Consider the following 22522-nt stretch of genomic DNA (forward strand, 5'->3'; position numbering starts at 1 on the left):
TGCGCACACACACTCACACACACACATACACACACACACACTTTGTCTCTCTGTCACTCACACTCACACACACACATGTTTGTGATGACTGAGTTCCTGTGTCCCGGTCCTGCCAGGTAAGAGCCCATACCCAAGCATCCTGGTCGACTCCAAGTTCTACAAGATGATCAAGTGTGGGTACCAGATGCTCCGACCTGACTTCGCCCCTCCAGAGATGTAAGAACACACACACACACACTTATGAAAACACACTCTATACATACATACTCAGGACAGTCAAATACAGACACACACACACACACACACACACACACACACACTAATGAAAACACCCTCTTTACATACATACTCAGGACAGTCAAAAACACAGACACACACACACACACTCTCACAGACATACTAAAGAGGGTTGCTCACTGTAAGACATATGGGCAAACCTGGGCTGGCTCAGAGGAAACAGGCTCTGCTTCCTGTCAAATAAACAGAACTGCTGCCTGACTAAGTAATAGTCTACTACTGAACTCAGAACTCTTCCCAGTTGTGCCCTGCATGCTGTGTGTGTGTGTGCGTGCATGTGCGTGGATGTGTGCGTGTGCGTGTGTCTGTGCGTGTGTGTGTGTGCATGTGCTCTCAAAATAACTATGAGACGACTGAAGTCAGAGTCTGAGTCAGTGGCGCCTGTTCCTCCTTTGTGTGTGTGTGTGTGTGTGTGTGTGCTCTGATGTTAGTTCTGCATGTTAAACACATGATCCAAAAGCTAGCCACCCATATTACTGTCATTTCATGCCTCCCTCTCCCTCCCTCCGCTTATCTCTCCCTCTCTCTCTGTCCCTCTCTTTCCCCCTTTCCTGTCACTCTCCCACTCCCCCCTTTCTCTCTCTCTCTATCTCTCCATCTCCTCCATCGTCTCTCCCTCTCCCTCCCTCTCCCCTCTCTCTCTCTCCCTTTCTCTCTCACCCCTCTCTCTCTCTCCCCTTTCTCTCTCTCTCTATCTCTCCATCTCCTCCATCGTCTCTCCCTCCTGCTTCTATCTGTTTGCTAAACCTCTCCCTTATGATGGCATTCGCCTGCGTACACACACACACACACACACACACATACACACAATGGGAGCGTGTTACAAAACATGCACACACACTCAGAGAGGTCGGGGGGGGGGGGGGGGGGGTTAACACACACACACACACACACACACAAACTCACACAAACACATGCTCAAAGGGAGTGTGTTACAAAACACTAGCACACCGTGTGCCTCATAGACAATGACTTACAAATACACACACACATAGCCACATACACAGACACACACACACACACACATACACACACACACTAAAATAAATTGAACACTGCACAGTAATTTGATGTGTGTGTGTGTGTGTTTGTGTGTTTGTGAAGGTACTCCATCATGAGGATGTGCTGGAACCTGGAGCCTACGGAGCGCCCCACCTTCAGTAAGATCTGCAGCATGATCCAGAGACTGCTGGGAGACGAGCTGGAGCCTGACACCACGGTACATCACACACACACACACACACACTTGCATACAATCACACACACACACACTGGCATACAAACACATACACACACACACACTCGCATACAAACACATACACACACACACACTCGCATACAAACACACACACACACTCGCATACAAACACAATCACACACTCACATACAATCACACACACACACACACACACACACACACACACACTTGCATACAAACACACACACTCACTCATAGTAGGTATGACAGTAAAAATTGTAACTTCATAAAAAACATGGAATGTACTGGAAAGAGGACTTACAAAGTCACAAAAAAAGATGTCTCTAGCCCCATGATTAAAGAAACTACAGGAAATGAACCATCGTCATGAACAGTCCCGTTATAATGGATGTGAATGGGAAGACATGTGACCCATTTTGGGGGCTTTTTGACTACCGTAGATAAAACACCATAACATCCTTTTCTCTTGCTAGCTTACAAACTTATTTCACCAAAAACCCTGGTGACCAGCATAGCTGAAGAGCAGTTTTACAGTTAAGGTTAGAAATATTTTTTTAAATGCTGCCTGTGTGTGTTCTGTCTTCCCATAGGGAACCTATCAGAACACTCAGCAGCAGAAGGAGGAAGAGCCGGAGGAGTCATGTGACGATGCCAAGTGCACTGAGGAGTCATGTGACCAGGCCAAGTGCACTGAGGAGTCATGTGACCAGGCACGTGATGCAGACGAGGAAGAGGAGCAGCCACTGATGAAGACCAACAACTACCAGTTCTGCTGAGAGCAGAGACCCAAACACACACACACACACACACACACACACACACTCCCTCTCTCTCACACACACACACATACACACACACACACACACACACTCCATCTCTCTCTCACACGCACATACAGACTCACACACTAACACACTCTATCTCTCTCTCTCTCACACACACACACACCCTCTCTCTCTCTTTCTCTCTCTCACACACACACTCCCTCTCTCTCTCCCACACAAACACACTCACTCTCTCTTTCTCTGACTCTCACTGATGAAGACCAACCACTACTTGTTCTGCTGAGATCACTTCAAGCAGAGATCCAAACACACACACTTTCTCTCTCGTGTGCAAACACAAAACACACACACTCATGCCCTCTCTCACACACACACACTTGCACACACAAACACACACACACACACACACACACACACACTCACAAACACACACTCATACTATCCTTTTTTGTTTTATCTATCATCATATTAAGCTGTCCTTAAGCTATGACCATAGGACCAGTTCTCTTGCCACACTGAACACACAGTGACTATGAAAGTAATGCTTTTGTATACGCCGTTTCATACGCCAATGCAGCCCTTCCACAAACTAGAACTGCACGTGTAAATGCATCCTGGTCTGGTCTGTCTGTCTCCCAGGGATCTGGATTGGACCGGGCCTGAGGGTCAGATGCGTCTCAGTGCTAGCTGCTGTTCTGGGTTCTACTCCATGTCTTTCCTTTCTCGCTACCCCATCAATTATATCTCATTGGTTTATGTGTGTTTGTGTTTGGCCCTCTTCAGACTGCTGTGTGTGTGTGTTTGGCCCTCTTCAGACTGCTGTGTGTGTTTGGCCCTCTTCAGACTGCTGTGTGTGTACGTTTGGCCCTCTTCAGACTGCTGTGTGTGTGCGTTTGGCCCTCTTCAGACTGCTGTGTGTGTTTGGCCCTCTTCAGACTGCTGTGTGTGTTTGTGTTTGGCCCTCTTCAGACTGCTGTGTGTGTGCGCTTGGCCCTCTTCAGACTGCTGTGTGTGTTTGGCCCTCTTCAGACTGCTGTGTGTGTTTGTGTTTGGCCCTCTTCAGACTGCTGTGTGTGTGTGTTTGGCCCTCTTCAGACTGCTGTGTGTGTGCGTTTGGCCCTCTTCAGACTGCTGTGTGTGTTTGGCCCTCTTCAGACTGCTGTGTGTGTTTGTGTTTGGCCCTCTTCAGACTGCTGTGTGTGTGTGTGTGTGTGTGTGTGTGTTTGGCCCTCTTCAGACTGCTGTGTGTTTGTGTTTGGCCCTCTTCAGACTGCTGTGTGTGTTTGTGTTTGGCCCTCTTCAGACTGCTGTGTGTGTGCGTTTGGCCTTCCTCAGACTGCTTTGTGTGTGTGTGATGGCTATTATCAGACTGCTGTGTGTGTGTGATGGCTATCCCTAGACTGCTGTGTGTGTGTGTGTGATGGCTATCTTCAGACTGCTGTGTGTGATGACTATCTCCCTACTCCATCACTGCTATCTGACTGGAGTATGTGTGTGTTTCAATGACAGCCCTCTTTAGAGGAAGTGAGGAAGTTCCCAAATGTGTTTCTCAGAACAGGAGCGGTGCTGGAGTTTTCCTTCCCATTCCTGTAAATACATCTGAATGTGTGTGTGTGTGTGTGTGTGTGTGTGTGTGTGTGTGTGTGTGTGTGTGTGTGTGTGTGTGTGTGTGTGTGTGTGTGTGTGTGTGTGTGTGTGTGTGTACGCAGGCGAATGACGTCATGTGTGTGTGTGTGTTCGTTCCTGTGTTCTCTGTCTGACCCGAGTGGCCCTTCTCCAATGTGAATCTGTTTAATGTGAGACAGCCAGACTCTTCTCAGACTGCCTTTACTAATCCTTAAGTTTGGCGTACTCTTAACACAGAGCCTTTGCAGTACACTCCTGTGTGGTAGGGATGCATCTGAATCCGAATACTGTTGTTCTGGAAAGCACAAATAATGTAAATAGATGTTTATTAGAAGGGTAGCTAAGGTTTCACACAATGCCATTGATTGAAAACATCTTATGTAGGCATTCAATAATAGCATTTCAATATAAATAATAGTAGGCCTACTAAACATTTCAAAGCCAAATTTGGAAATGAATTTAAGCATATAATGATAAGCTTTATCTCGTAATTGTGTTACTCTCAAGAATTTTTCAATTATTTCAAACAACCTTAGCTTAGCTATCATGCTTCATACCGTAGACCTATGTATTTTGATGATATTTGATATGTGATCATTTGAAATTCATTCAGATTATTCAATTCAATCCAGTTCAGATGATGTACATAACAAGTAAAAGACAAAAAAAAATAGTGTCTTGGAAATAGCAGCAGGTCTCTTTGTATGTATGTAACACATTTTTGAATTTATATATATATAATGAGTATCTACACAAATCAATTCAAACATATATAATTGTTGTTTCATAATGCTTCAATCTTTAAATGTTCAGAGTTGTTTCTAGTAAGAGAATGATTTTGTTGCCTGCGAAATGTGTTTGTTTGGTTGCCATGGTTTTATGTGAAGTATGCACTCAGCAAAAACTGCCAGATGATCACACTTTTGTGTGTTCACTAACTTGCCATGTCTCTCAAATACCCTCGTCTGTAACCTACTGTCAGGTCAGAATCTCACCGTTTAAATCATGAAGCTCCACTCAGCTTTGGAGATCGATCTGCTATGTCTCATTGATCCAACTGCTGTGTCTTTTTTGGCAGTGAATTTGTAAAAAGGTCTTACTTTTGATGGTGGTTTTACACAAACCTCACAGCTCATATACCTGTTTGAATGATGTCTTATGTCTCCTTTGTCTCTTATTGGTGGTGAATTTGTAGCATTCTCTCATACACCAATCTCACTGATGGTGGTTTATAGTTTCAAAAGTGGAGATGTCAGTCTCCTTGATTTGGGTTGTAGAACGATATCATATATCACCCCGTATGCCAATCTCAGTGAGTTGAGTAATATCATCCATCTCCTATAAATCAATCTCAGTGATGTGAGTTGTGTAATATCATCTATCTCCTATAAACCAATCTCAGTGATGCGAGTTGTGTAATATCATCTATCTCCTATATGCTAATCTCAGTGAGTTGTGTAATATAATGCATCTCCTATAGGCCAATCTCAGTGATGTGAGTTGTATAATATCATCCATCTTCTATAAGCCGATCTCAGTGATGTGAGTTGTATAATATCATCTATCTCCTATAAGCCAATCTCAGTGATGTGGGTTGTGTAATATCATATCATATGTCTGTCTCATTGATGGCGAGTTTGTAGCATTTCTTGTATCAGTCTTGCTGACAGCAGTTTGGACATTCTGCCATGGACCTAAAGTCATGTTGATTGTATATTTTTTGCAATTTGTCTGGAGACTGCTTGTGTGTATTCTTTGATATCACGTTCATGACTGTGTATCTTTGTTATCATGTTGTTATCATGACTATTTTAGGGCTTCCGCCAAAGATTAAAGCTCTGACTTCCTCTGGCTCACTAGTGTCTCTCACACCCCCCCCCTCAACATCTGCTCACTAGTGTCTCTCACAACCCCCCCTCAAGCGTCTGCTCACTAGTGTCTCTCACAACCCCCCCTCAAGCGTCTGCTCACTAGTGTCTCTCACCCCCCCCCCCCTCAACATCTGCTCACTAGTGTCTCTCACAACCCCCCCTCAAGCGTCTGCTCACTAGTGTCTCTCACCCCCCCCCCTCAACATCTGCTCACTAGTGTCTCTCACAACCCCCCCTCAAGCGTCTGCTCACTAGTGTCTCTCACAACCCCCTCTCAAGTGTCTGCTCACTAGTGTCTCTCACAACCCCCCCTCAAGCGTCTGATCACTAGTGTCTCTCACAACCCCCCCCCAAGCGTCTGCTCACTAGTGTCTCTCACAACCCCCCTCAAGCGTCTGCTCACTAGTGTCTCTCACCCCCCCCCTCAACATCTGCTCACTAGTGTCTCTCACAACCCCCCCTCAAGCGTCTGCTCACTAGTGTCTCTCACAACCCCCTCTCAAGTGTCTGCTCACTAGTGTCTCTCACAACCCCCCCTCAAGCGTCTGATCACTAGTGTCTCTCACAACCCCCCCCCCCCAAGCGTCTGCTCACTAGTGTCTCTCACAACCCCCCTCTCAAGTGTCTGCTCACTAGTGTCTCTCACAACCCCCCCTCAAGCGTCTGATCACTAGTGTCTCTCACAACCCCCCCCCCAAGCGTCTGCTCACTAGTGTCTCTCACAACCCCCCCCTCAAGCGTCTGCTCAGAGCACAGAAGCATCCTGCCCTCATCTGTATGAAGCAGCTCATGGAAACCCATCCAGCCCTGATCCGGCTGTAGTCTGGCCCTGATCCGGCTCTAGTCTGATCCTGATCCGGCTCTAGTCTGGCTTTGATCCGGCTGTAGTCTGGCCCTGATCCGGCTCTAGTCTGATCCTGATCCGGCTCTAGTCTGGCTTTGATCCGGCTCTAATGTGGTGTGGATTGGGGTTCCAGATTCTGCTTTAGTCTGTGGGGGACTGGTCTGCCTGTCTTTTTTTTACTTACCGCTCTTCATCTAACTCCTTCTATCTTTTCTCTCTTTCTCTCTCTCTCATATCTGATGGCTCCTCCTCCCCCACATATAAACCCTTGGGATTCACAAACTGTCTCTGTCTCAGATGCAAAAGAGGAAGTTTGTGTGTGCGAGGTTTAGCAATCCCCAAAGGAAGGAACTGTGAATAAAACTTCCCATAACCACAGAAACTGCTTCAAATAACCCAACTTCTGTTCCAGACACATTTGTCTTCCTCATTCACTGCCGAGGCAGAGACACTATCACCCAGAGACACTCAGGACAGATTCACATTTCATTTATTTCATAACAACAAAAGAGCCTTCAGCATGGTACAACATCTGAGACATCTATGTTCTCTACTCTGAGCCTCTCACTCACTCACTCACTGACACACGCACACACACACACACACACACACATTGAGGCAGTTTCAGAGATCCAAGTAAATTTACATTCAGAGTGCATGGTACATTGTGTATTTGTTTACAATTATCAAACACACACACACAAGCGCACGCACACAGACCAAGCCTGTTGCAACAGGTGAGGCAGCGGACACAAATACTACATATCCCATCAGCACCTTCAGTCACAGGCAGCCTGAATAACCCCTGAATAAGAATGCTTTAGAAAAGGCACACACACACACACACACACACACACACACACACGACAATTACTTGCTGGTTGGATTAAGTCACTGCGTCTGTAAAATGATCAAGATATCATGTGTCCAACATACTAATACACAATCAGATATCCAAACACACTTAAATATAGTTAAACACACAAATGACACGCTCCTCCACACACACACGCACGCACGCACACAGGCACACGCACACGCACACACTCAGCGATGTAGCTCTATCTACTGGTCACACAGGAGAACTACTCTCCATCCACTCTTGCCTCTGTGCCAGCAGTTACTACATAACACACACACACACACACACACACACCCCCTTCCTCAGGTATGAGCTTCTGTTACCAGCTCCACAGACAGGGGGCAGTATTTACTACTACTGAGCAATTTCTTCAGGCCTTCAGAAAAGCAGCATGAAAACACACACCTCTCTCTCTCTCTCTCTCCATTTATCCCTCTCTCTCTGTCCCTCTTGTCTCGCTATCCTCTCTCTCTCACACACACTCTCTCTCACGCACAGACACACACTTCCTCTCACTGTTTTTGTGGCTTCTTGTGTTGTGTGTTAATGTGTCCCACACACCCTCCTTCCCTGAGTCTGTCCTTCTCCCTCTCTCCCTCTCTCTCTAACATCCTTTCTCTTTCTCACTCTCTGTTCCTCTGCGTGCCTCTCCATCTCTCTCTCTCTGTTTTGATCTGTGTATCTGTCCATCTCCCTCTCATTCCGCCCCATCCCCTCCCGCTTCCTCCTGCTCCGCGTCCTCGTGCTGCGTGTTGATGTGTGCCACTCCGAGCCTGTAGAGGGCGTCCCTGATCACCACCTGGCCGACGCCGCAGCTCTGCAGCACCTCTGAGATCTGTCCATTCACCACCTCACGGCTCCACAGGAAGTCCAGCAGACGATTGTACAGGAAGTAGAACGCGGCGTTCTCAAAGGTCACCGCCTGATCTCGCAGGGTGCCGGGGGGCAGGGCCTCCTCTGCCGACCCCTCCTCCAGGGCGGGACTGAGGTAGGGCTGCAGTTCTGGGCAGATCTCTGTGGAGCGGTGTGAGTGTGTTTGTGTGTGAGTGTGTGTGTGTGTCGGGGGATGCAGCACCCAGCGAGACAGGGAGCGGGTGAGGGGGTGCAGAGGGGAGTCCAGACTGGACGGGTCCAGCAGCGTCGGGTCCGAGTTCTGTAGGTGTTCCTGCAGCTCATCACACGACACCAGCTATACACACACACACACACACACACACACACACACACACACACACACACACACACACACACACACACACACACACACACACACACACACACACACATCCATGTGCCGGTATTGGCACATGCAGCGGGGAGAGAGAGAGAGACATACGGTGTTTTAGGACAGATTCCAGATTTTAGGTTTGAGTCCAGTCCGAACCAACACAACTTTATGCATCTAAAGCCCAGTGTTCCGACAAGAGTCCAGTCCGAAACAGCAACACAACTTCATGCATCTAAAGCCCAGTGTTACCCCCCCACAGAGTTCTATAACCTCACTACCATAGCGTCCTGGTACTCTTGGACTGCAGGGTTCCCCTTTAGGGCCACTGTTCTATATGTATGGTATTTTTGTATATTTGTGTTAAGGACCCCTTTGAAAATTAGATGGTTCGCCTCCAGGGGTTCATCCTACTTACAAATTGCCTATACATAACTTAACCTACGCCCTTTCCCAACGGTGTTCTATAGCTCCCTGACATACCCCCACACACACAGAGTTCTATAGCCCCTTAACCTACCCCCCACCCCACAGAGTTCTATAACCCCTGACATAACAACGCCCCCCCCCCCCCCCCCACATACACACACAGAGTTCTATTGCCCCCCCCACCCCACAGAGTTCTGTAGCCCCCATGTATGATCCTGACCTGGTCTGGTGCCAGGGGGTCTGAGAGGCAGCCCTGCCTGCTGCTCCACATGCTCTGTGCCAGCTGTGGGTACAGCACGTCTGTGCACAGCGCCACCTGCTGGCCACAGTCTGCCACATACACCACCGGCCAGAACCTAGACGACACCAGCAGGTCCACATGGTCCCGGGCACTTTCAGCACGCACAAGATACTTACTGCCACACACCACCTACACACATGCATGCATACACACACAGATGCATGGAGAGACAGAGGTCAGTCAGTATATACAAGGTACTTACTGCCAAATACCACCTACACACCCACACACATACAGTTATATATATATATATATATATACACACACACTCACACACAGGTGTGTGTCGGAGGGGTAGGTGTGTGTGTGTGTGTGTGTGTGTGTGTGTGTGTGTGTGTGTGTGTGTGTGTGTGTGTGTGTTACCTGGTGAGGACAGACTTTGCTGAGTCTGCCTGAAGTCAGATGAGAGGGGGGAGGGGGGCCGGTCATCTGACCACTCTGGATGTGTGTGTACAGAGAACACACACTCTCCAACAACTCCTCCTAGAGACAGAACGGCAGAAGGGGAAAAGCAAGAATGCAGTCAAAGTGAAGTATTTAGAGCTAGAGAATAAACAAACACACACACACACGCGCACACACACACACACACACACACACACACACACACACACACACACACACTCACACTCACACTCACCTTGGTGCCATTGGGTGTGGTGGGGACTTCACAGCGTTCTAACACACTCTGCAGTTCCGCTTGTGTGTGTTCATGCAACTGCTCCGGGTTCAGCTGACCCTCGTGGATCAAACGCACCAGAGCGGATGGGTCTCCTGTGTGTACACACACACACACACACACACACACACACACACACACACACACACACACACACACACACACACACACACACACACACATAAATGTGGGCTATTACAAAACACCTGTAATCTGTAACATCTGTCATTTCAAAAAAGGCTCGGCCTACGTGGCCTATGTAGCCTATAGGCTACCAGGTTACATTTCATTTTCTACCTTTTTCATTGCAGTAAACTCCTCTGCTGCCCTAATTAAACGTGCCTAATGTGTCCTTGCAATGCTTGCTAACAGAAACCATGGTCTGTGTGTGTGTGGGGGTGTGTGTGTACCTGCAGGAGTGTGTGTGAGGCACTTGTCCTTCTCCGTGTTGATGACAGCAGCAGCCCTCATAAGGGGCGGGATGAAGGGAGCGATGATGGAGGCGTCAAAGCGTGTGATTGGTGGACTAGAGGGGAAGGCAGCCTGTTCCAGTGCCTCGTTCTCCATGGTCAACCAGAAGTCGTCAGCTTGAACCTCATCAGACACTGCATACTCGGGCCAGGTGAACTAGAGAGAGAGAGAGAAACCTCATCAGACACTCCATACTGGGGGCAAGTCAACTATGAAACCCTGAAGATATACAGAGCCTAAAAACCACAAACTTCCATGTTCTGTGTCTCTGTGCGTGTGTATGCATACTGTAGATATATCTATGTGTGTGTGTATGTGTGTGTGTGTGTGTGTGTGTGTGTATGGACTTCACCTCCACGTTGTGCAGCAGCAGTGTGTTGTTGCTGTTCCTCTGGGCGATCTCCACCTTGGGGGCGACGCCACACACCCCACAGATCATGTCGTTGTAGTCCCTCAGCGTCAGGCTCTCAAACGCCCAGTAGCCCGCCAGCAGCAGCGACACCAGCTCCGACAGCTCCTCCCCACTCAGGGTGCTCACTGCAGGGCAGGAAGACAGGCGGGACAGGAGGTATGTGAGACAGTAGGTATGTGAGACAGTAGGCAGGCGGGACATAGGTATGTGAGACAGTGGGTATGTGAGACAGTGGGTATGTGAGACAGGAGGTATGTGAGACAGTAAGCAAGTAGGACAGTTCTGCAGCGTTTGTTTGAGTGAATTTGTGAATTAAGAGTGAATTAATAAATAAACTTGCTTTTCAAACTGATGACAACTTCTCCATGGTCATTTATGTAGGCTCTTATATCATGTGAAAAAGGCCAAACTATATTATATATATTTTGTTTACAATAACATTTATCCTGGCTGTAGATAAAGCAGGATATGTTTTTCACAATATTTTGCAATGTTTATAGTCAATTGCTGTGGTCTAAAATTGCAACGCAGCCAGTGTGCATAAGGCCTTATGTGTGTGTGGTTGGTTATTGCAGCTTGCGTTGGATCATGACCCAGTCTGAGGTGTGTGTGTGTGTGTGTTTGTGTGTGTGTGTGTGTGTGTGTGTGTGTGTGTGCGTGTACCTGGTTGGTTCTGGACGTTCTGTAAAATAGCAAGAGCAGCTTGTGTTGGATCATGGCCCAGTCCGAGATGGTTGCGGATCTTAAAAAACAGATCCAAACTCACAAGTAGCTTATTCCCCACATTAAACAGACCTGTGAACACAAACACACGTGCGCACACACACACACACACACACACACACACACACACACACACACACACACACACACACACACATAAATATATATACATCACGCTTTATAACATAATGACAGCATATAGAGTATAACCTAGGCAGTGGGGCAGGGAGTAGAGGTGAGTTTGTCTGGACGCAAGTCACAAGTTACATTATAGACTGATAACGTGGAGTATACCCTCAATATATCTACATTTTGTTTATATATACAAATATGCTTGTGGATATCTATATAAAACCGTGTAAGGCCAGGCACTGTGTGTGTGTGTGTGTGTGTGTGTGTGTGTGTGTGTGTGTGTGTGTGTGTGTGTGTGTGTGTGTGTGCACGCACCTGGGTGTATATCTATAAGGCTGTGTAAGGCCAGGCACTGTGTGTTGGTGCACATTTTTAGCTGAATGGATGCTGTCTGCAGATGAGACTCAGTCAGTAACCAGCAATCCTCCTGCCCTGCAACAGAGCTACACACACACACAGACACACACAGACACACACACACACACACACACACACACACACACACACACACAGAAGGAGAACACATGTCACAAATATAATGTTACTTAAAGAAACAAAACAAGGAGCCAGAGAGTAGAGCATGTGTGTGTGTGTGTGTGTGTGTGTGTGTGTGTGTGTGTGTGTGTGTGAATGAGTTGGTGTGTATATGCACCTCTGTCCTCCTTTAAACAGAGGGAACTGGCAGAGGCTGCAGTGAGTTGCGGGAGACTCATAGAAACGTGGCCAACTGCTCTGGAGCTGTGCAGTCAGCTGCTCATCCGTAGAGGACACTACCACCTGAAAACACACACACACACACACACACACACACACACACACACATGAATTGAGTCATAGAGGTACAACAACATATTTATAAATAATCAAAACCTGTGTGTTGTTGAACACAGTGTGTGTGTGTGTGTGTGTGTGTGTGTGTGTGTGTGTGTGTGTGTGTGTGTGTGTGTGTGGGTGTGTGTGTGTGTGTGGTGTGTGTGTGTGTGTGGGTGTGTGTGCATCTGTTTGTTGTTGAGCTCTTGTGCATGTGTGTGTGTGTGGGTGTGTACCTGTGTGTTGTTGAGTTCCTGTATGAGTGTGAGTGTTTCCTGGAGTTCTCCTTCACTCTCTGGGATCTGCAGGCATTGCCGTAGCAACTGGAGTGTGTTCTGTCTCTGTACGTCTCTCTGTGTGGCTGTCAGTGGGGTGTATGGATCTAACACACACTCTTCATCCCCTCTGCAGTCCTCAGCAGCCTGCGCACGCACACACACACACACACACACACACACACACACACACACTATTAGTTATATATACTATATAAATCATTTGAATTTAAATAATTACAGTTAGGTTGACTTGAGCATTGGCATTAGCAGCTTTGATTAAATCTAAATCATTAGGGTTGATGCTGACATTAGCATTTACTCTGAGCTTACATTAGCTAACATCACATTACATTTATATTAGCATTTACTCTGAGCTTACATTAGCTAACATCACATTATATTTACATTAGCTTTGCTCTTGCGCGTGGGGTTCTTGCTGAGCTCCCAGCCACAGGCGGGGCAGTGGGCAGGCTTATGGCGGTTCTTGTAGATGTAGTCACACCCAGGGTTCTTACACCGACCGCGACCACGCGCTGTCGACAGGCCAAGATCCTAAAACACACACAGACATGCATAAAAACACACACACAGTGTCACACACTCAAACAAATGTAGAAAATCACTAACAAAATTATACACGAGCACACACACACACACACACTTGTTGGCAAGGTCCTTACCAGGTTGGCACCAGTGTTCTGCTTGAAGGGAACCATGGAGAGCATCTTGAGGCTGTTCTCCGTGATGATAAACTGACCACCAGTCAGACGGGACGCTGGCTTCTGGAACATGCACACACACAATGCACAATAAGTAACAGAGAGGTCTGAGAACACACTCAGAAGATGAAAGTGTGTGTGTGGGTGTGGGCGTGTGCGTGGGTGTGTGTGTGTGTGCGTGGGTGTGTGTGTGTGTGTGTTTATGTGTGTGTGTGTGTGTGTGTGTGTGTGTGTGTGTGTGTGTAGCTCACCTGCTCTGATGTTGGGGGAGGTAGAGTGTGGCCCAGCTGCTTCAGTGTACTCGGCTTCAAACCAGAGATCTCACAGTGTACTTTAACTGCAGGAAACACACATCATGTATGCATGTGAGCACACTCACTCACGTGCAAAAATACACACAAACGAGCACACACACACACACACACACACACACACACACACACAGACTTTCATCTTCTGAGTGTGTTCTCAGACCTCTCTGTTACTTATTGTGCATTGTGTGTGTGCATGTTCCAGAAGCCAGCGTCACACACACACACACATACACACATACATACACTCACACACACACACATACATACACTCATGCACACACGCAAACACAAGTACACACACACACACGTAGGCACACATACTGGTAATGTTGTATAAAACTTTTTCAGTGAACACCAACATTAAAATGCATGCCATCTACCACATCTGCAGACCTTACAGATCTACCTGAGGCTTACAGCTTGTTGATAAATTCAGCCACTATAAACTAAGACTCCTCCTGAAGTAAAATCACCCTCAGATAGTCTCAGTCCTGGCATTGCATTATGGTAATATGCCAGCAGAAACTATATTCAGAAAAAGAGACACAATTCACTGTACACTCTGTATAACTTTGTATGTCCGTGTTTGTGTGTTTTGTGCTACCTGTTTTTGTGGTGCTACTGTTCTTGACTTCAACTTTATGCTTGTTGGAAGGAGGGACAGTGATGAACTGGACTACAGTAGCTGGGGAAGAAACTGGTCACACACACACACACACACACACACGTTGAGAAACATACACAGATGAAAGAACATTGAAGATGTATTTTTGCATCGTTCATAAAATAAACTTTGACGTTTGACGCTGTCAAACAATACTGGCACCACACAAGTTTTGTGTGTGTATATAAGTGTAAGTGTGTGTGTGTGTGTGTGTGTGTGTATATAAGTGTAAGTGTGTGTGTGTGTGTGGGGCGGGGGGGGGGGGGGGGGGGGCTTACCTGCTTTGGTGGGCGCAGGCAGTATTGCTCTCACAGGACGCTTCTGTCCAGCACCCATATTTCTGGCTCTCCCTCGAGCACGACCACTAGAAAATAAATACAAGTTATACCATCTTATAAATATGTCACTAATCATAAATCATAAACAGACAGATGTATTTGTAGGGATCCTTTCCATGTTGTCAGACACTTATAACAACATTATGAGCCTGTCAGCGGTGAAAACAAGCAGTTTACTTTGACGAAGATTCTTGACCCATGGGATTACATTGTATAGCTGCTTAGCGGTTGCTGGTTATAACTCAATACTGGACCATTTACGATCGTTTTTGTCCCTAGTATAATAGGAAAATAGGGCCCAGGTTAAAAAATACCGGAGGTCTCCTTTAAGACATGGCTCTGAGGAACTCTCCATTAGAGGGCAGTAGTGACTCACGTGGACGGTTTTCTCCCAGCAGTCTCAGCGGCAGCGCCAGGACTTGCGTCTGTGCCAGTACAGATGGCAGTGGCACTCATGGCCTTCAGATCTGGGCTCTTGACTCTGGCTCCCTCTGGTGCCAGGCCAGGTGCAGAAGCAGGGCGTGGCTCTGCCCGCTGTTCCCGTGGCAAGCGGCCGGTCCTCTTTCGCTGCTTGAGGCTAGCAATAGCTTTAAAGTCTAGATGGGTGGCAAGCTCCGCTCCCTGGTCCACCCCCTCTGGTTCTGATGCGGAGCGGGGGGCTGTTTTGAGGTCTTTCTGTGGTTTCCGTGGTGATGGCCTGTTGTTGCTAGGCACTGAGCGTGCTTTATCTGAGTCTTTCTTCCCCTGTTAAATGAACAGGCAATCAGCCCACGGGATAAAGGGTGTCTGTGTGTGTGTGTGTGTGTGTGTGTGTGTGTGTGTGTGTGTGTGTGTGTGTACGTGTGTGTGTGTTCACTCACCATGGCGATCCACTTTCCCCCCAGGTGTAGTCCACACAGGGGGCACTGCGGGGGTTTGTGTCGTGTGACATAGTTGAAGGAGCAACCCGGGGTGTGGCAGCTGCCCCTCCCTCTCCGGGTGTACTTAATAGACTAAACACACACACAAACAATTACAACATTAATAGAAGGCAACAACTTAAAGAAGGAAAATCACACACGAAAAAACAGACAAAGGCACACACACACACACACACACATGCACATACAGGACAGTAAAACACACACCAGTTTGACTGAAGGCTTGGGGGCCGGCTCCACACTGGACACAATGGGGAGCATGACGAGAGAGCTGTTTGGGGAGACGACCTTGTGTTCCAGCAGGCTCTGGAAGAGTTGAGGCGAGGCGTTAGAACTCCACTCGTGGCAGTCACTTTCAAACGCCTGAATTTCAAACCGCCAGTCAAATCCAACTACTCACCTGATTGGGTATGATGGCCACCAGGTGGGTAGAGTCTGCCTTCACCTGCTGCACCAAAGCCCCTCCCTCCAGCCCCTCCTCCATTGCCATGCCAACTGCAGTGGTGTGTGTGGCTTCCTGCTCTCTGACTGGGCAGCTGCTCTGAGTGTGTGTGAGGGGGTTCGCATGAGGCAGGGTTGTCACGGCAGCAGCAGCAGCAGCATCATCCCTCGGCATCTCCAAGGCAACAGTTTGCTCGGCCAGCTCCACCTCGCTACCAAGTGCCATGGGGGAAAAGAGAGGCTCCGTCCCTTCCTCCACACACACCTCCACAGTCCCACCGACTTGCTCATCCAGTGACCCACCCTTAGGAAGCAAAACATAGCTCGCCCGCGGGAGAATCTTCCGGAAGCCCGGGACATCCTGAGAGGCAACAGCAGAGACAGCTCTCTGCGTAAGGTCAGAGGTCAGGGGTGAGGGTGGGGGGAGGAAGAGATTAGAATGTGGGAGCATGTTTGTGTGTGTGTGTGTGTGTGTGTGTGTGTGTGTGAGAGAGACAGAGAGAGAGAGTATGGTGATTCACCCTGACACACACACACACTCAGGAAAATAGTTAATCATGAATACTTGTGGTAGGCCCAATATCTGACAACACACGCTAGTGAGAGGGACTGTAGATTAGGAAATCAGTAGTGAAATGTGCTAAATCTCTCTAGCTACTGTATGATCAGATAACGGTTTTACTGATGTCTGTTCTGGCGAAACAGGTTCTAACACGGTTCCACTAGGTTCTGATGAGGGCACATTCTAATCTTCTGACAAGGCCGGGCCTGTTTAAGTTCTGCTGATGACCCACCTGTCCAAGCCCGTCCCGCTCCAGCGAGGCCCGGTCCAAGTAGAAGGCTTTGTCGGCCACGCTAAGCCTCCTCCAGCTCTCGCTGACCCGCTTGTTGATCTCCGACTGCGGCAGCTCAGGGTGCTCCTGCTGCAGACGCTGGTGCACGTCAAAGTAGTACAGCAGATATGCCGACCTGGGGTGGGGTGGCACAGGTGGCACAGACATTTAATTCACTTTAATTCCCGACTGCTCAGTTTCAGGCACTCATATAGCCGCCAGCGGAGACTGAGGGTGTCGCCCAGAACCCAGGGCCTGGACCGCCCAAGAGCATGCCAGAACCCAGGGCCTGGACCGCCCAAGAGCATGCCAGAACCCAGGGCCTGGACCGCCCAAGAGCATACCAGAACCCAGGGCCTGGACCGCCCAAGAGCATGCCACGGGAGACAGAAATTGCCCCTCATAAAGGAAGACCCATCCATCTAAGACTGACCTCTGAGCAGCACAGGGTGTTATATGGCAATTAACGTTATATTCCACCAAAAAGGCCTTTACATTGAGTTAGAATAGTTTCCTAAATTCACAATTAAATGTCACACGATTCTCAAATGTATTTCCTGATTCACAAATAAATGTCACGAGATTCACAAATGTAAATACTTACATTTATTTACAGACTAACGAACATGCATGGCATTTGTGACCATCCCTGCATTTATTCCTTAAATTTTTTTTTTAAATCCATCACAGACATTTGTGAAATGATTGAATGATGACTGATACTCGCTATTGTGCTGGGGGATCAGGCCCTGGGCTCTGTAAAGCGCCTAGAGACAATTTTATTGTTTTGGTTACATACGTAATTGAAATTGAATTGAACTGAACTCTAATTGAACCTAGGATCAGTGGCTTTTTGTGGGGTTTTTTGTGATCAGTGTCAGTTTTGTGCAAGGGTCAAAAGTACTTTTTCCAAGAGTACCTTTCTGGAAGGCATGTATGATGAATGTCTATCTTGTTTAGGGGGGGTGATAAATACTTGGGTTTTTGGGGGGTGGGGGTACCTGGGTTTTTTGGTTTTGTCGACTCGTTCTCCGTGGCCTTTGGGTTTCCTTCTCCTCTTGGGAGACGGAACCTCCACTGAGGTGTAGCAGCTCTCCACCTCCTCCATGAGCTTCACCTCCGAGTCCTCAAACACAGCCTCCATCTCCCTTACCCTCACCACTGCACACACACACACACACATACACACAAATCAAAATTTTGCAAATTATTCAAAATCACCCACTGTGGGACAAAACGTAGCCCTATACAGGCTAAGACTGGGCGAGACTGCTACACAGCTATCAGTAAAGCTTTCAGCTCAGAAGACTACTGAGGTCATACTAGTGTCAGCAATGCAACTGGGAATTAATCGAAAGTCTTTATTGTCATTGTATTTTCATACAAAGAAATTTGGAAGAGCACGTCTCCAAGCGCTTTTGGAGATGCCGAGGAACGATCCCAAGTGCTGACATACAAATCCTGCTTGCCATTTCTTACAGTTTAACACCAGATGTATTTCGAATTACAAAAGCTCACACTCTTCTACGCAGTAACTGAACCAGGCAAAGCAGCCACCCAGTGACTCAGTCTCGGCCTCCGCCCATTTGGCACACAGAACCAACAGGTACCCACAGGTTATACTACAAAAGACCCAATCGAACACCCCCGGACCTCTTAAGCAGATCTGGCCATAATAAGGGGTGCATCCACCTGTCAGTCAGCTGGGATCAGAGTGGTTACAACAGCATGTGGTCACCTATGGTGATGTTTGATCAAATCAATTCCATTTAGTTTAGTTTATAAAGCACCACTGACAATTAACATTGTCTCAAGGCGCGGTGCAAAGCTGGCTGCTACCTCTGTGATTTCAGTGCATTCTGGAAATAACGGTGAGGATAAGAACTCGTATTCAAGCTATGAAAGATACAATCTCAACATTTGTGTTTGAGAGTTGCATAGCTTATTTAAAGAGACGGTATGCAGCATTTTATTCTGTTTGAAGCATCTTTTTATAGGCAGCTAGTACTGGTATTATCTTCAAATAAATATTAATGGTATGCGGTCATGTGAAAAGGAGATAAACACACTTGTTCCAACTATGCACTATGAAGTTCCGTGGGTTCGTGTGGACCACCCCACGAATCCCTTGTACGTTGCTTTGGACAAACGCGTCTGCTAAATGACTAAATGTAAATATAAATTGTAAAAAAGTTCACAGCACGGCATCGCCAACTATATCGCGAAGCAGACTAGCAAGCATTTTATCAGTGCCAGCTGTGCTGTTGTTGGTCTTTGTTAGGCTTTGCACAACTTTTCAATAGTTAGATGGCTAGTTTTCGACCAAAGCACCTTTCTCATGCTTTAAGCCTACTGTTTTACTTTCTATTATCTGCAACAGATTTGCCAAATATGGCTCCTTTGAGGCAATACTACACTAATGTCCATGCCTCATCTGTGTATTCAGGCTATAGGCCTATTACATGCACCCAACACCGTCATCTGTCAGAGTGGCTCATTTACAGTAGAGATAAAGAGGGTCCCTGGCTGTTATTTTTCTTCAGGGCCAGCTATATTTGTAGCACATACATTTCACCATCAGGCTGTGTCACAACAACACTTTAATAACACCACACATGGCTCTATGACTTATTTATAGCATTTAGCATAAAGACTGAGCTGAATAGAGCAGCTAGGGACTGGGCCTCCGCCAGAAAGAACACACGCTGGCGATTCAAGCCTGCCCTTCACTGTCAGTGATAAGCGAAGCCGAGTCATTTCCCCAAACGGCAAAACTCAGCGCAAGAGAAGGACAACGTCAGGCCGGTGATACCTTCTGACTTAAGATGGCTACTAACTAAAGGTGGCTTGCATCAAGACACTCATATCAACCACCAATAGGGAATATATAGCACAAATTTAAAGATGCAATAATGGCCATCTACCACGCGCACTCGCATTGTTACAGTGAGGTTGGTCTGATATCTCCCTCCCGTAAGAAAATCCTGAGTATTTGTGTGTCTCCATACTGACTTCAGCCTCGATGAATTATCCAATGAGCGACTGCCTTGTTGCAACCTTACCTGGTTTGCAGTTGTAATACTCCCCAGTCCAGCTAAACGTCAGATCAGATATACTTAAAATGATCAGAGCATGATATAATTTGTCTAATCGTCTAATTATTTAGTTCGGATCTCTTATAATAATTCAGAAAGACTCTCTTTTCGTCTTCGTACTTCTCCAGTGTTTCGTTAAAATGGCGCTCTGTTGCTAAGGTTGACAACCAATCATGTGATAGAATGAATCTATAACTTCCAATCGTGGACCACGTTTTAAACACGTGAAAGCGTTTCTGCCGTTGTTTGTAGCCGGAATAGCATATATTTATTTTTCCGCTGAAATGAGTGGACACATGAAGTTACTGAGTTTCCCCAAGTTTGTCGTATTTAATATGTTCTGCACATGTATCACACTGAAGTGCCGTTGACTGATTTGATATCAGTGATGCGTTCTGTTATCAGTCATATTGATGCAAGACCGGTAACTTTGTAAGCTAAATATTATACGAATAACTAATTTCAGAACGTCCTCACTGCTGATTAGCTCACTGAATAGTAACAAAACTTCTCACATAGACAGTTGTTATTTGGCGTACAGATTAAGCAATTACACAGTGATAATAACAAGTGAGTACAAACGCTGACTACAGCTTCAAGTTGCCAAAACGCAGACCAAAGAAATCCAGCGTAGTAAAGGCGAGAAATGACATTCAGACAAGATGAATCGAGGACCGTGTTTGTGATCAAATATGGCGGATGACAAGGTGAGTGCTGTGCATGCTATCTTAGTCCCCTAACCTAACATCTGCGTTTGTACAGAGCTCAGTAAAGTCATGCTACCGCTGCTTGACTCCAGTTTCGTCTTTCTTTAACGTTGTTGACTACTGATCATAAATGGTTTGAAATTTTGATGTGTAACTTGATCCTGTCACGGCTGATGCTAGCTTGCAGTCTCACTTGGCGATATATTAGGAACTAGTTAGGTAGATAGTCACTCACACATATATACGTTAATTTAATTTCTCTGAATAAACTGATTTCAAGCACGTATTTCCCTGCAGTCGTGCATGCTTTACGTGACACCGGGTGCTAAGACGTCTGTCAGCTAAATTCACTAGTTACATGACCTGAAACGCTGCAGTGTTGTCCATAACTGAGCTGCAGTACCAGACCATACAAGTACCATACCATACCATTCCAGAACCGTGCTCCAGTACCAATGGTGCGACTGGGCAGCCCGCTCTTCCCCCTGATGCCTGTGATGCCTGTGATGGCTGGTGTCCCAGTTTTGCTGAAACTCTTGGAAGCGCCTTCTCAATGCCCCCTGAATTAATTGCCAGTGCAGTTGAACGCAATACATTAAAGCTACGAAGTCTTGATAGCCTAGTCAATCGGGCTGTGGCACTGTAAAGAGCTGAATACTATTAGTCAGATAATACTAAGTCTGCCGAACTACATAATGGCCTGGAGGCAGCATATGGTTGCTTATGTTTACAATTAATTGTATGTGTGTGTGTGTGTGTGTGTGTGTGAGGACCCTGAGAGGCAGCTAAAGGATCTGGCGGAGCTGAAGGATCAGCTGGAGAGCATCCAGAGGCGCGTGGAGAACGAGGTGCAAGCGGGAATACCCCAGGTAAGTACGCACACACACACACACACATAAATACATACACTCACTTGTGTCAGAGAAAGACCTTTACATATATTAACTCAAGCTGACACGTGGCCTGAGGTTTATTTTTTCTCAGAAACACAGAGTGTGTGTTTTTTTATGGAGGGGGGTCATGTTAAACTTACTACCTTGTCATTGCTTCTTCCTAAAGTATTTGGATTTTGTTTTGTTGCGTTGTCTTATGAATTAAAATATGTGTGTGTGACATTTTGCAGGGTGGCACTCTCTTGGCCTCCCCCTTCCTGAAGGGTGCCCTGGCAGGCTTTGTGGTTGCCAAGCTACGCTCAACTGCTATATTGGGAGTGTGTCTGGGCATCTGCACGGGTGTCTGTGTGGCACAGAACTATCCTGTTCCCAACATTGAACAGACGGTGCGGGACTACGCCAGCTCATTGAGGAAAGGCCCCGGCAAATAAACTCTGGCACCTCACTGCTACCTCCTGCTGGTGAGTGAGGGAAGTGCAGTCAAATGGACCGCTTCAATGCTGGAAGCATGGACTCCACCAGCAGTAGATGTGCCTCAGCTTCAATCTGGACTGCACTGGATACACAGAGTTAAGAATATTAATGTAAGATAACTAAATTAGGATTATTTAATCATGAGTATGAGTGGCTTGAT

At 47.0% G+C, this 22522-nt stretch overlaps 2 protein-coding genes and 1 pseudogene across 3 annotated transcripts; 2 read left to right on the plus strand and 1 right to left on the minus strand.

The window, feature by feature from the left end:
* Positions 1-2380, plus strand: part of LOC105888596 — a 13706-nt pseudogene extending 11326 nt beyond the window's left edge.
* Positions 2381-8126: 5746 nt separating this feature from the next.
* Positions 8127-21511, minus strand: hmgxb3 (HMG box domain containing 3). Of its 2 annotated transcripts, none has more exons than XM_031568964.2 (22): positions 21425-21511; positions 18195-18354; positions 17155-17329; positions 16320-16748; positions 16127-16225; positions 15860-15991; positions 15376-15743; positions 14940-15025; positions 14602-14694; positions 13935-14020; positions 13645-13746; positions 13370-13516; positions 12923-13108; positions 12529-12653; positions 12192-12319; positions 11685-11816; positions 10962-11146; positions 10549-10765; positions 10100-10233; positions 9823-9942; positions 9379-9588; positions 8127-8693 (listed from the first exon to the last, which is right to left on the minus strand). In XM_031568964.2, exons 2-22 carry the CDS (start codon positions 18335-18337, stop codon positions 8202-8204), a joined length of 3789 nt encoding a protein of 1262 aa, XP_031424824.1. In that variant the 5' UTR covers positions 18338-18354; positions 21425-21511; the 3' UTR covers positions 8127-8201. The 2 variants fall into 2 exon arrangements, with proteins under 2 accessions (XP_031424824.1, XP_031424823.1); XM_031568963.2 differs by lacking the exon at positions 21425-21511 and adding an exon at positions 20256-20433.
* On the plus strand, positions 20503-22333 carry LOC116220775 (SLC35A4 upstream open reading frame protein-like). The gene is made up of 3 exons (XM_031568981.1): positions 20503-20995; positions 21766-21864; positions 22119-22333. The coding sequence occupies exons 1-3, from the start codon at positions 20981-20983 to the stop codon at positions 22317-22319; spliced, it is 315 nt and encodes a 104-aa protein (XP_031424841.1). The 5' UTR covers positions 20503-20980; the 3' UTR covers positions 22320-22333.
* The last annotated feature ends 189 nt before the right edge of the window (positions 22334-22522 follow it).

The sequence above is a fragment of the Clupea harengus genome, chromosome 6, assembly GCF_900700415.2.
Source record: "Clupea harengus chromosome 6, Ch_v2.0.2, whole genome shotgun sequence".
In the NCBI taxonomy this organism is placed as follows: domain Eukaryota; kingdom Metazoa; phylum Chordata; class Actinopteri; order Clupeiformes; family Clupeidae; genus Clupea; species Clupea harengus.

What these genes read in the sequence shown, in the direction of transcription:
- LOC116220775 (XM_031568981.1), top strand. An exon ending in TGCAAGCGGGAATACCCCAG is followed by an intron (nt 21,865 to 22,118) that starts GTAAGTACGCAC and finishes GACATTTTGCAG; the next exon opens with GGTGGCACTCTCTTGGCCTC.
- hmgxb3 (XM_031568964.2), bottom strand. Translation starts at nt 18,337, where the DNA reads ATGGAGGCTGTGTTTGAGGACTCGGAGGTGAAGCTCATGGAGGAGGTG. An exon ending in CTCCCCCAACATCAGAGCAG is followed by an intron (nt 13,747 to 13,934) that starts GTGAGCTACACA and finishes TGCATGTTCCAG; the next exon opens with AAGCCAGCGTCCCGTCTGAC. An exon ending in CGCGCAAGAGCAAAGCTAAT is followed by an intron (nt 13,109 to 13,369) that starts GTAAATATAATG and finishes GTGCGTGCGCAG; the next exon opens with GCTGCTGAGGACTGCAGAGG.